Source organism: Corvus cornix, chromosome 11 (assembly GCF_000738735.6).
Source record: "Corvus cornix cornix isolate S_Up_H32 chromosome 11, ASM73873v5, whole genome shotgun sequence".
NCBI lineage: Eukaryota > Metazoa > Chordata > Aves > Passeriformes > Corvidae > Corvus > Corvus cornix.
In genome coordinates this window covers 4,530,950-4,544,574 of record NC_046341.1, presented here as the reverse complement: position 1 = coordinate 4,544,574, position 13,625 = coordinate 4,530,950, and the positions used below count along the sequence as shown (strand labels likewise).

The 13,625-nt window shown below is 44.0% G+C and overlaps 1 protein-coding gene across 1 annotated transcript in view; it reads left to right on the top strand.

Annotated features, from left to right (window-relative positions):
• The window catches only part of LOC104691822 (c-Maf inducing protein), a 131,944-nt gene extending 119,084 nt beyond the window's left edge, over positions 1–12,860 (top strand). Inside the window, exons 15-21 of the mRNA XM_039558339.1 lie at positions 1,683–1,799; positions 3,248–3,388; positions 4,310–4,357; positions 5,097–5,243; positions 6,734–6,839; positions 7,903–7,973; positions 10,881–12,860. Coding sequence (XP_039414273.1) covers positions 1,683–1,799; positions 3,248–3,388; positions 4,310–4,357; positions 5,097–5,243; positions 6,734–6,839; positions 7,903–7,973; positions 10,881–10,934 — 684 coding nt within the window. The 3' untranslated portion in view covers positions 10,935–12,860. The remainder of the gene's footprint in view (positions 1–1,682; positions 1,800–3,247; positions 3,389–4,309; positions 4,358–5,096; positions 5,244–6,733; positions 6,840–7,902; positions 7,974–10,880) is intronic.
• The last annotated feature ends 765 nt before the right edge of the window (positions 12,861–13,625 follow it).

The window sequence follows — 13,625 nt, the reverse complement described above, 5'->3', positions numbered from 1 at the left end:
ATAAAGAATGTACATGTTTGTCTCTACCCTTAAATTCAGATGGATCAGATACTGATAATGGAAGAAGACTGTTTACAAAAGGTTTCATCCCTATTCCCTGTTTATCTGTCTTTTCTCTTTGAAAAGAAAATTTCTTCAGAACTGTATCATTTCTCTTGAGAGCTGTTGTGGTTCAAGATATTTGTGAGCATCAGGAGATGGCATGCATGAGAAAGCACAATGCTAACACACATTAATATGCAGTACTCTGTGCCCTTTGCAAGGATGTTGATAAATACTTAAAGAGCTGCTAACGACCAACCATAAAGTTTGAAAAACACCCTGTTCCGAGATGCACCTAATGTTACTTTACTGTCAGTGTCAGTATTTCCCATTGCTCAAGAAAACCTCTAAAAAAACTTAATGAAAACTGCATTAAATTAAATCCCTTTTCGCTTGGAGGTTCATGTTTTTAAAGGCCACCTGAGCTGATGGATGCTTAAGGAAAAAAAGACTTTTTGTTTTTCTAAAGAGCTTGCTGGTAGTGAAGCCATGATTCACATAAAATTGACCTCATCATGGCACGGTTGTGATATTTTCAGCAGTATTGAACATAATGCAGGCAATGCCATGAGCCAGGAGGGCCACAGAACGTATTTACAAGGTTATTGTAGAGTAGTGCTGATGTTGAGTCCACATAATGGAGCTCTTCCTGCCCAGGCTATTGGAAAATGCAAATTCTCACATAGTGCTCTGCAGCAAATGGTGAATCAGCCATCTGGGCTATGAATAGGACTTTCTTCTAGGAACCCAAACTTCTCTGCATTTAATCTCTAGGGCTTTTGCATTGGAAATATAATATGGCCAACCTCTTTTGTGGGAAGAGACTTACATTTGATTTCTACAAGTGGCTTTGCATTTCTGCCATAGGTGTTACTATGTGATATCACATGGTGCTTTCTGGAGCTTGCAGAGAGTCTGCAGAACAGTTTTGTCAGCTCAAGGACTCGATGGAGTCTCACTCAGGGGATGTTCTCAGCGGTTCTTTCCTTTCAGGGAAAACTGAGCAAAAGACAAAGCAAGATACTGGCCCAAGAGCATGAAAGCCCATGAAGTCATCTCTTACTTAGTGCTCAGGACTGCCAGATTTTCTTAAAGCAGTCCTTCCTTCCTCAGTCAGCTCCTGTCTGTTCATCCTGAACAGGTGATTTTTTCTGTCACCACCCCTTAACCAAGGCCAGCAGATTGCAAGCAGCACTGCCTTTTACCGAGACACCCAGCCCACACAGCCCCTGCTCCCCAGCTGGCATCTCCAGAGAAACCAAAGTGCAAACAGATGTGAAGGCAAAATCCCCAGTGGTTCCCTTGGGGCTGGGTTCATCAGGTTACTGGGAGTGGGGGCAATTGCACAGCTGCTCAGATGTTTCCTGGGGAGCCTCTGTCAGGCTGTCAGCTGGGCTCCTTTATGGAGAAAAACTTCCCACTCCCTCAGATCTCACTGGGCATTGCCTTCTTCAAGACCTCACTTCCATTCAGCAGTAAAGCTGTTGAGACACTGCAACCCCTCTCTGTAAAGAGAGCCTTCATTCCTTTAGGTTTATTGCAAATACTTAGCACTTTTTGACTGCATAACAATATCCCTTCCAGAGGTGTATGTGTTTCTTAGGCCTACACCCCTAATTTTACCTCTGTTTCTCAAATAGGTTCATATTTTAATGGGATCCTGCTATAAAACGAAGAAGTTCCTGCTTTCACTGGCTGAAAATAAATTAGGACCTTGCATGCTGCTGGCTTTAAGGGGTAACCAGACAATGGTAGAGGTAAGCCCTAAAAACATGTGGTCATAGAAGTTTTTGAGCAGTGTTCAGGTTCCCACTGCCTTTCCCAGACCTGGTTCTAGCAGATGTCAGGTTTGTGTTGTGTCAAACACCAGCAGTGGGTGGTTGTGTTTCTCTGGTTTAAGGGAAACAGAATATTGTTGTTTTGCAGACCTGAGTGTGAATTAAATGAAAGGTGAGTGCACGAATTTGTGGAGAAAGAGATTGTTTGCTGTAATGCAGCTGGAGAGGTTAGGGTGGGAAATAAGTGGCCATGATGGTGCAGGCTGTGGTGAGAGATCACAGTTCACAACCACAGGGCTTTTCCATGATGAAATGCCTGATTCTTGTCTTGCCACATACAAAATGAGCAGTACACAGGAAGTGCTTTTATAAAACCTTATTTGCTTGAGTTAATACACATTTTTTAATGCTTATGAGTTTTTATTTTTGTTGTGCTAATAGTTCATATGTATTTTTCTGGGTTTTTTAAGAGAAGTTTCTTGATAAATGTCATGTTATCGGTGGAAAGAGAGTGGATAAATAGATGGAAGGAGTTACAATTTTTCATTGACTTAGATCTGTGCATGCTAATTTAATCCAGTAAATAAAGGAGCATACTGCATGCATTTGAATATAATGTTGCTGGATTTTTTTTTCTTCATTAAAAATAATTGAAATTATGGAGGGAATAAAAGCTTTGCATTTTAATTGCAATGACATGATATATAGCTGAAAAGGAAAGGCAGCATGGAGGGGCAACTTGTATCCTAAATCCTTGTGACCCACTGGAATCATCCCTTGGGATCTGACTTGCTTCTGGCAGTCCCTTTCCCAGGGTGAGTTGCGTGTGTTCCCAGTGAGGTGGGGATGTCCTGGCCACAGCAGTGAGCTCCCAGCATCATCCTCCCTTGGAGTCTCTCTGCCCTTTTCCTGTCCTGCCTCGTGGACTGGGTACACCTCACACGTGTTCTACTTGCACAGAAATCCCAGCAGTTAGGGATGGAAAATCCGGCCCTTAAGGAGCTGCTTGGCTCTGCTGCTGCTGGTGTGCAGTGTCCCAGCTCTTCCAGTCCCCAGCCCAGCCCGGGGACCTGGGAAAGAGTGGATCAATTTTACCTGTTCCGGAGAGGGCTGTGGCATGGAGCTATCTTCCCGGCCTGATGCAAATGACTGCACCTCTCAGTCAGAAGGAATGGGCACTAATGGGAGGCAGGATAGACAGGCTGGCTTTTGGAGATTACACTTCATTCTTTACGAGTAAGAAAGTGGTTTCATGTGTTGGAAGGGCCATAAATATTGCTGTGATATCCTCTAATCTAACCTCCGTAATGCATGCTCTGAAAACTTACCAGGAATTTAAACCACCAAACCCATAGTGTAATTAGGATATTTGGAAGAAATGGAATGAAAGCCCTGCACTGACCACTCCCATTTTGTTCTGCTGCTAGATTTTGTGTTTGATGCTGGAATACAACATCATTGATAATAACGACACCCAGCTCCAGATCATCTCCACCCTGGAAAGCACAGACGTGGGAAAGAGAATGTATGAACAGCTGTGTGAGAGGCAGAGGGAGTTAAAGGAGCTGGTATGTCACCCTGCACATATTGCCATAGCACGTTGGGGTCTGTGCTCTCCACAAATGGAGGTACAAAAGAAAGACAAGCAGGGTGTGAAATTCCCAGTTAACAACAGGATGGGAGCAGTACTCGGAGGATTTCACTGTGAATATATATACTGTGTGATATTTACTGATGTGACTAATCCCATACTATGTTTATGAATGATATTCAATAACCTGCTTAGGATCTGTGTGAAGGAATAAAGGTGAAACCCTGCTGTCTCAAGATCTTACAAGTCAGCTTGTCAAATTCTGCCACCTTTTGACATATGAGTAGCAAATGGTTCTAGTGCTGGCCAGCATTTCTGAATGCTCTGGTATTCACAGCATTTCACTGAGATGGTCTTTAGGTCTAGTTCTCAGAGCTAGAGCCTACAGAAAAAAATTCTTCCTGATTTTTAAAGAGAGGACCTACAGATTTAAAATGGACCTGCTCTCATTAGCACTTTTTCACCTATGCAAACATACCCACAAACTTCCTCTTCCTTTCTTTCACATTTATATTTGTCTTTAACCCCTGCTCCCAGCCTGAAAAGTAGATGTTTCTTTTGAAGTCAAACAAATGATTTTATCAGCTGCGCCATCTTAACCCCTTTGCTCACTTTGCCCAGCATTTTAAAGTGGTTTCCTTTAAAGTGAAAGTAGCCAAATGCTGGCAGGCTGAAGCAGACAGAAGGCACGAAGACCCACTTAGCTGTGGTTAGTGGGTGTCCCATGGGGAGCCACAGGCACACTCAGTGCAGGAAAAGCAGGGATGAGGTAGAAGGGCTGGCAGGAAGCTTTGAAATGGGAGCAGGGTTTACTCTAGTGTGAGGAGCTTGCTGTACTTCAGTGAGTCTGAAACGTAGAATGGCAGCTTGTTTGACCAAAATATCTTCTCTTTTACAGCAAAGAAAAGGTGGCCCCACAAGGTTAACACTGCCATCCAAGTCCACAGTAAGTTAATCATGTCAATAGAAAAACAAGCTTTGTCTTTCTATATTTAAACACTTGATTTATGTTTGCCATGTGGCACAGTGGTTTTGGGCAGTTGAGTGGGGAGCCATTCTACTTGCTCTGTCAACACAACTGGAGTTTACACAAGTAAGGGCACATTTCTGCTCTTGGGTCTATGCAACAGTTTCCAACACCAGCACCAGGCTGTCATATTTATAGTGGCGCTCAGATTTGGAATGGCAGATCTGGGGACAGAATTTTACATTAAAAAGGCAAACTTCGCAATGTCCAGTTCTGGATTTTAGTCATGGAAGTCTCAAAAAGACCCAGCACTGTTGCATTTAAGCCTGGTGCAAACCCAGACTAACTTCACTGAGGCCAGGTAATGGTGCTGAGCACAGCTGGGACCTGGACCTTGTGGTTAAATCTTCATGAAGTTCAAAGACCCATCTTCAGCATTTGTTCCGACACTGAAGCCTTTGTGTCTCGTAAGGATACACATGCAAAGGACATTTTTGTCCTAATGTTTGGACAAATTTTTCCCAGGGTGTGTGAAGCAATGCTGCCACAAGAGCCCAGCTGCTTGCCAAACAAACAGAAACTGCTCTGTGTGGTTCTCTGTTACTGTAAACAAGCGGAGCAGTTGTGCAACTCGCTCTGGTTACCAGTATGGGTGACACTGCACGGTCTCAGCCTGGGCATCCACAGTCTCTCTTACCAATCTCCTGTCTGCTTCCAGGATGCAGACCTGGCCCGCCTGCTGAGCTCAGGATCTTTTGGAAATCTGGAAAACCTCAGCCTGGCTTTTACCAATGTGACAAGTGCTTGTGCTGAGCACCTCATCAAACTGCCTTCGCTCAAGCAGCTGAACCTGTGGTCGACTCAGGTAAGTGCTCCACAGCCTGAGGCTCAGAGCAGGAAGCAGTGCTGACTAATTCCAAAATTCCACACTACGTCAGCACAAGAAGAGTGTGTGAAGAGGCTTGCTTAGATAACTTTGTCCTCCTGCTATTTTTACAGGGCCTTCCTGTGGTTTAGCTCATCTTGGCAGCTGATTTTCTCTTCCCCTTTTTTTTTTTTTCAATTTTTAATATTTGTTTTATTTTTAATTATAAAAGCGTTGCTGCTCTCTTGGGTTGAATGTTCCAGTTGGACATGGTTGCTACTGTGTACTGAGTAGAACTTGTGCTGCTGTTCATCTGAGAAGTGCTTCTGCTTTCACCCAGTTAGGATGAAAAAACTATGCTGTGCAGCTCATGTGGTCAAGCAAAGCACAGAGTCTGTGCAGTTTAGGCAAAGAATTGCTTGAAAACTGAACAACCCAACAGCAACAAAAAAGCCCTTAAGATAATGAATAAGTAGAAGGAAATTATAATGAGAATGTGATTATTTTGTAAGCAAAAAGAGACCAAGTTAACTGAACAAATTATTCAGCTGTAGATTGAAGGAACTTCTAAAATTAAATTTTTCTTCTACATTTCCCTGCTGATTTTGCTTGCTGAGGTTCTCCACTGTGAATAGGTTTTCCCCATTTTCTGTTAGCACCTATTCATAGTGCTCACTGAAAATATGATTATTGTCAGTGCAATCACAAAAAGCAACATTTTTTTAACCAAAATGTCATGTAAATATTTTGTTTTGTTTTCCTAACTACTTTGTATCCCAGAAATATCCTTTTTTTTTGTATGGGGAATATGAAGTAGAAACTGATTGCTCTCTTGTTTTAAGACTGTTTGTATCTCCTCCAGATTTGTCTTAACAATGTAACTTTTGCATTTGAAAAACTTCGATGCTTTTTGTTCAAAATGAGTTTGATTTCACTGAATGAAGAGCCTGCTTTTCGTGTGTTTTTTTTTTTTTAATTAAAGAATTAAAAAAGGGTTTAGATTCCATTTTATTTTGCGATATCCTGGTTTCCATTAATCTAGAATTTAGAAACAGCAGAAACCAAGTGGGTCAATAGAACAATTACCAATCAATAGTACATTGTTCTTGAGACCAAAATAGCTAATTAATACCACTTGCATCGTGCTTTTTTTGTGTGATGTGGTTGGGAACTGTCTGAGGCTGCCATAACCATCGTGTATAGTCTGGGTGGGAGCCCGCTTGTACAAAGTCCAGGCTTCAAAGGCACCACTCTAATTAAGTGATGGCCTGTGGTTAAGTGCACACAAGTCACTTAATTTCTCTGTTCCCCGCCTTCGAGACAGGGATAAAACTATTTGCTTTCTCTGCTGTCATTTGTGATGGTGGCAAGCGATTGGAATGTGGCTTTGAGGGCTCAGTCCAACCCCGTTTCCATGGCTCTGTTTGCACTGAGGTCCTTGCAGGAGGTGTCGGTGCCTTGTCTGACTTGGCTCTGCTTGTGCCCCACAGTTCGGCGACGCGGGGCTGCGGCTCCTGTCCGAGCACCTCACCATGCTGCAAGTGCTCAACCTGTGCGAGACCCCGGTCACGGACGCCGGGCTGCTGGCACTGAGCTGTGAGTGACAAAACGGGGGCTGTGTGGGACACTTGTGTGGAATTCGTGCAGGATCAGGCAGGAGACGGATCTCTCATTGCCATGGCACTGCTTCTGCAGGGATTTAGGACAGGCCGTGGCTGTGTTTGGGTTTAATCTTCCCTTCTCCCTGCCCAGTCCTGCAGCCATCCGGCTGCGGGATGGGGACTTGAGCCTGATGGCACTGAGTGGCCTCATGTGGGCTTTGTCCTCCTGGGCCATACTCTAGATCTTGCCTCTGGCTTCATGGCACCTGTCTCTATCTCATGTGGTGACCTGTTGCCCAGGGACCTCCCAGATTTCTTCCCATGGCTATCCCCTCTGGTTGGGACCTGGCCTTGTGGTGCAGGAGGGGAAGATTGCAAAGCCATCTGGCAGCTTCTCAGTCAGTGCAGCAGGTTCCATACTCCTGGCAGTTTTTGTTCCTTTGTTTTTAGGGAGGTGAAACTCTCCCTGTTCTTAGTTTAAACAAGGCAAGGCAGAGTGAGGCATCCAGGATTCCCTGAGCACTGAGAGCTGCTCGGTGTGCTGGAATGAACCTCCCTCCTGCACCCAGGAGTGCATTATAAACCTCATTGTTGGGTTTAGAGGGCTACTTTAGTAGGCTTGATCCTACGCAGACGTGCCAGACAGGCCAGTAGTTATGGCTCATCTTAGGAAACTATTCTGCTAAGTACTGGAGCCTAAAATGGGAATGGGGGGAGGAGAGGGAGGCCTGCCAGATCAGTGAGCACCACGCAGAGCACTGAGAACGGGCACTATTCAGAATAATGTGCAGGAAACCGATTATGAGAAGTTGACTGAACTCCTTTGAAGTCAGCAGACTTAAGCATATGCTTGATGGCCCTTCCTAAATAGGGACTTTTTCCTGGATGAGGGCCCAAACAGCTGTTTATCCATTTGTATTTCTGTATTTTACACTATTCAGCTTTTTCCTGGGAGTGTTGCACATAGTCATGTCTTGTTTATGCTTTGGCCTACTGTAAGCATGATATTTTAAGAAAATGCAGCATGATCGTAAATATCTGTGTGTTTTCTCTTTCAGCCATGAAGAGCCTGTGTAGTTTAAATATGAACAGCACCAAACTTTCAGCAGATACCTACGAAGATCTCAAGGTATTTGTGAATTGCATCCTCTAGAGATGAGAAGTAGCTGTAGCAAGAGCATGGTGGTGATGCCTAGGGCAGGGAGAACTGACCCTGTGGAGTGGGTAGCATGAAAGTTACCTGAAGTGGTGAAGTGGATTATTTTGGGGATATAATTAATGACTGAAGGCAGCATTGTGAGGTTTCCAGCTTTGATGGACTCAGGAAACATTTAATATACTGAATAGAGAAGCATGAGATAGAATCAGGAGCTCAATCTTTTTGCCAGTGCTATCAACAGTAAAGGCTTTATCAGTAAAAGTTTCATAAATAGAAGCATATTGATTGTTTCTGATGAGGATACAGAGACAGGTACAATCTAGTGCACACCATGTCCTGTACTGTTAACAGGACTAGAAGTAACTTGGGTGAACAGGATCATGGAGCTTTGATTTGGAAGGCAAAGGGAGAACTAAAAGCATCGAGGAAGATGCAAATTTATCTTGACACCTCTAGGACTGGAATTGGGCTCTGAGCAGAAACGTCTGCACAGATGCCCAGTTCTGAAATTTGACATGTAATGTCTGGTTTTTACTGTGACTTTATAGCTGCTTAGGAAAAATGGTGTAAAGAACCAGGATGAAGCCCCAGGGGGTTTCAGACAAAGCTTGCTTGAAATGTGTTGGCTTTTATGACTTCATGTGGACTTTGCCTTCGTTCTGGTGTTGTGTGAGTTGCCTCTCCCAAAATCTTACCTCAGAGACCCAAGGACTCAAGATGAAACTCGACATTTGCTTGTCTTGGATGTTGAAACAGATTGGGCCAGGTTTACTGAAAAGGTCCCAACCTTGGGTTGAGTTTGGAACTTGAAGCAAGTTCTATAACTGCTCTGCTTTCAAAATTCACTGCAAACGTCTGTCTTTGGTTCTGGCTGTGGAGCCAGGGCTCCCCCAGGGACTCAGCTGCAATGCTGCTTGCATGGAGTTTTCAAGATCAAGTTTTCAAAACTTGTGTCACAATTGTATATGCAAAGAAGTCATCCTTGGAATTAACAGCTGGCTTGCAGATGGGTTCACACAATGGAGCTTGTTTCAGGCCCCAGGCATTTACAGACAATCAAGGTCAATGCTGTATTTGGCCCAGGGCTCTGAAATCACATCTATTGAAAGGCTCCCCCAATCCCACCCCTGCTTCTGAGGCCCTTTGCCACTCACTTCTTACTGAAACTCACATTTTCCTAACCAGTTCCCTCTGCTCTGGTATTGCATTAATAGTCCTTAGCAGCAACACAAGAAAGTGACTTGCCAGGGCAAACAGCAAAACTGGCTGTGAGCAAAGTCCTGATGATTGCAGAGAATTCAAAAAGCTGAGAAAACAGGCAGGCATCACTTTTTCCCCTTTCACCTCTTCCATTGAGATTTATCTCGGTGGCCATTTTTTAGGGCCCTGTGTGTTCAAAGGTAGTAGTTTCTCTCCCTGGGGCACATGGTTGTAGGTTTGTTAAGAACAGCTCAGACTTCAAAGAACGTATTTATGATACAAATCTTTTCTTCTTCTCCCCTCAGTTTGCGAGAGCATTTGGGGCACAAGCCAGTGATGACATTTCCTCTCAGCTCCATCCCCCACCCCACTAAACACGCTTGCACACACACAGACACCCACATATGTACCAGGCAGGCTGAACCAGACAATAAATAAACACCCACTACTGAAGTCATTATTGCCTAACTGAAAAATTATTTGCTGGCAGTGTCTGTAGGATTATGAATAGCTCTTATCAAAATATGCGTGCACATAAATCAAGGAGTGAGGTAATAATGACTCCTAGAAACTTCCAAGTCCTCAATTATGCCCTGGCCTAATTAAACATGTTTATTTGTTTTGAGAGAATTAGCCGTGCAATTATGGTCAGAGAGCGTGGAAACGGGATCGGCCAGTAGGAACAGCGCAAATGGCCCGTCCCCGTCTGCCTCATGTGGGGTAATTCAGGAATGACACGGCCAAAAGCAGCGGAGTTGTGACAGGGAGACTGCAAAGACACCAAAAGTTGCTAATGCTCTACAAATTGTTTTAGTACGTGGAGGGTAAAGTGAGCAATGTGGAGGCCGAAGGAGGAACGTGTCTCTGTCTGCTGCAGTTCAAGGCCTTCATGGCGGGAGTTGGACAGACACATTTTGCTAAGCATTTGCTTAAAAAATGATGCTCAGGGTCTGATCTGGACCTGGTGGCTGGTGCGTGGGTTTTAGAGCAGGTGGGACTCCAGTCCTGTGTGTGTGTAAGGGCTCAGCTTCATGTTCCTTCGCCACGCCCGCCCGCTCCGGCTCACCGCTGAGCTCAGCACTGGGTGAGGGTGTCACGCCTCTTCCTGCAGTTGTGGTTGACAGATCAGTCCTCCCAGTTTGCTGGGAGGTGCTTTGTCCCTTTCTATAGCCCTCCTCCAGATTTGGATACGGCCTCTGAATTGAGTAAGTCCAAGGATTGTTTCCACATAGGAAACAGGCCAGAAAGCTGTATCTGCCCTTTAGCTCTCCTGGGCTGCCTGTCATCCTCACCACCACCAGCGGGGCTCTGTGCTTTCCTTGCCAAGCAGAGGTGCTTTCATCCTCTTTCAGGAGCCCACATTCGAAATACAAGTACGATCTTCAGAGCTGAACAGGTCCCAGGGTTGCTGTCACACAAAAAGTCACAGGACACAAAGGTTTTTTGGCCTTTACCTCCCCTGGGCAGCCAATTATCAACACCAGCAACAGTGGGGCAAGGTGCTCTCCGTCCCCAGGAAGTTCTTTTACCCCCCTTCTCTATTCCTCCTCAAATTTGGGTACCACTGCTCTGTTGGATAAGTACAGGGAATCATCCCACACAAGAGATTTGACAAAAATCACGTTTTACCTGAGCCCTGAACATGTTGTTAATTCTGACCTCTTCCTCCCCTCACAGGCTAAACTCCCCAACCTAAAGGAGGTGGACGTCCGCTACACCGAAGCCTGGTGAACTCTCCCTGCCTCCGACTCTTCTCTTTTGCTTCTTGTGAGAAGGAAAAGATTTTTAAAACAGATTGAAACAAACCAGAAAATAACTTTTGGCCAATTCCTGTAGAGCAGCGAGTCCAGGGACTTGGTGGCAGGAGTTGTGGTTGTGGGGTAGCAGAGTGGAGTTGTGTGTGTTGGGAGGACGGGGCAAGCCTGGACCCTGTCGGATTCTTTCAGCTTTGTGATTTCAGAATCAACATAATTTAAATCGAAAAGGAAACAAACAAACAAACAAAAAAGGACTTTGTAGCAGCAAGAGGATTATAAAGAGGAAAAAAACACCTTTGTGGATTTTATTTGCCTTTGTGTTTTATGCCGTGTTGAGAAAAAAAAATATATTCCTTTGTCCTTATTTACCTGGGTTTCCTCGGCTGGCACCCAGCCAGCCAGAACTCCTGTTTCACCAGTTTTGCTCCAGAAAATCAAACTTACAAAAATTTCAAGAGAAGAAAACCAAAACCAATATGATTTTCACCTCCCCCCATGTCCTTGCAGTTGTTATGCAAAGTAATTTTGTTGTACATAAGATTTACATAATGCACCTATTTAAGAAAATGGTTCACAAATAACAGGTCTGGGACCTGTCTTTTATTTATGAATTGTTAATTCTTTTACCCTTTTTTTTGCGTATAGTACTGTATAAACTAGTTTGCTGTCTTGTTGTTATTATTATTTTTTTTAAGGAAATGTCCTCCTTGAAGAATTGCCTTTTAGTAATGCAAACTGTATTATACTCCTCTCTGTCAACATTCATTGCGTTGTCTTTTTTAATTTCAAAATGCCTCAAATGTTATCAAAAAGGAAGGAAACTCTTTATCAAGGGGAGCGTGGTTGTCGGGGAGGGGGTGCAGGGATTAATAAAAGTCACAATTCCTTCCAAATTCTGAAAACTTTCTTTAGTCTTTTAAGCCATGTCAGGTTTAAACATGGGAGACGGGGACAAGACGTTTATTTTGCCAATGGGGTGTTTGCAAACTGTAGATTTTACAAGTTGCCTCCCTTGTTTTCTGTTTATGTCCGATATTTCAAAAAGAGAAAAAAAAGCTCTCCCTCCACTTTGTGCATCAGCTTTTTCTGTTGGTTTTTTTTTTTTCCCCCCTCCCCTCATTCCCTTCCCCTGTCCTGTGCTCCCCCTCCCTGCCCTGTTCTGTGCACGCATTGTTCTGCATGTTCCTCTGGGGAGACTGAGGAAATCGCGGTGTTGCTGATCCGATAGCTCTGACCTGTCTGTAAATGTGACTGCTACATTTTTCAAATTCCACAGTTGCTTAGAAGATGATTTTTTAAAAATTGTGGTTTCTTTTATAACTATGCTGTTGACTTTTTTTTTCATAATGAGCCTTCATTGTACAGAGCTGCTTATTTAAAAAAAACAAACAAAAACAAAACAAAAAAGTTTTTTCCTCTGTTTAACACTTTTATTTTATTCTTCAGCACCTCAAGGTTTCACATACAGCCAATGTAATTTTTTATATAAATATATATATATTTAATCTTATTCAATGGAAAGCCAAGCTTTTTGTTCAGGTTTTTTTGTTGTTTTCCTTTTTTTTTTAAGTTGTTGCTATGTAGACAACCCTGTCCCAAATGATGTTGTTTTTCTCTTTTTTTCTTTTTTTTTTTTAATAATGAAACAAATTGAGTCTTAACTCATGTAGTGTGTCAGGTTTTTTTTCCCCCCCCTTCAAATCCCAGACTGTATGAAGATGCAGTATGGGAAGGAAGAAGAAGAAGAAAAAAAAAAAAAAAAAAAAGAAGAAAAAATATGCCAACATTTTCCTTAGCACTGTTGCTTTTACCAATGGTTTACTACTACTGTTCTGTAGCTGTGTACAAAGAGATGTGAAATAATTTCAGGCAAAAATAAACTGTAAGTGAATATCTTTTAGCTGCGTGCTTTGTGTTTTCTTTGAAGCAGGCTTTGGCTGGCTGGTGATGAGGGGACACTGGGAGGTGCAGACTCCAGGGGGACCAGCAGGCAGCCAGGGCATTTGCCACCACTCCCCAGGCTGGAGGAACCACCACCTAGAAGGGAGGGAGGAGGAGGAAAAGGAAGGAGGACAGCTGAGCTGTGTGTGTCCTGTTCTTGCATCCCTCCCAAGGACTGTTCTCTGCACCATCCCCAGTCCTTCAAAGGCTGAAGGAGTCCTTGCAGTGACCATCAAAAGAGTTGCACCGGTGAGGGGGTTTCTTGCACTGGTTGCCTGATGTAGACAGTGAGGGAAGCACTGGGGTGTCTCCAGGCTTGAGAGGGGTTTCTGTACATTAAGGTGCATTTCAGAGCAGCCTCCAAAAGCAGGGATGTGCTGTGTTTGTGTTCTCCCAGTGTCCTTGATGGAGCACTCCAGGCTGTGGGCTGGATGCCAGCAGGAGACCCAGCTGGAGCTCCACAACTCTGCCTCCATCGTTGGCACAGCTACTGAACTCTTCAGCTTTCAAACAAATGGGTCCCACTTGAAACCCATTCCTTCAGGTGTTCTGAGAGCCGCCTTCATCACCTATGTTCCCTGGCTCCTGTACTCCCACTTCTATCTGTATTTCTGTTCTGTTCCACAAAAGAGACTTCAGGACATGGAGAAACACAAGGGTTTGTACTGTGCTTCCAGCCAAGCTCAGAAGAGCTCACAGGGTGGCCCTTGATAAAGAGAATTAC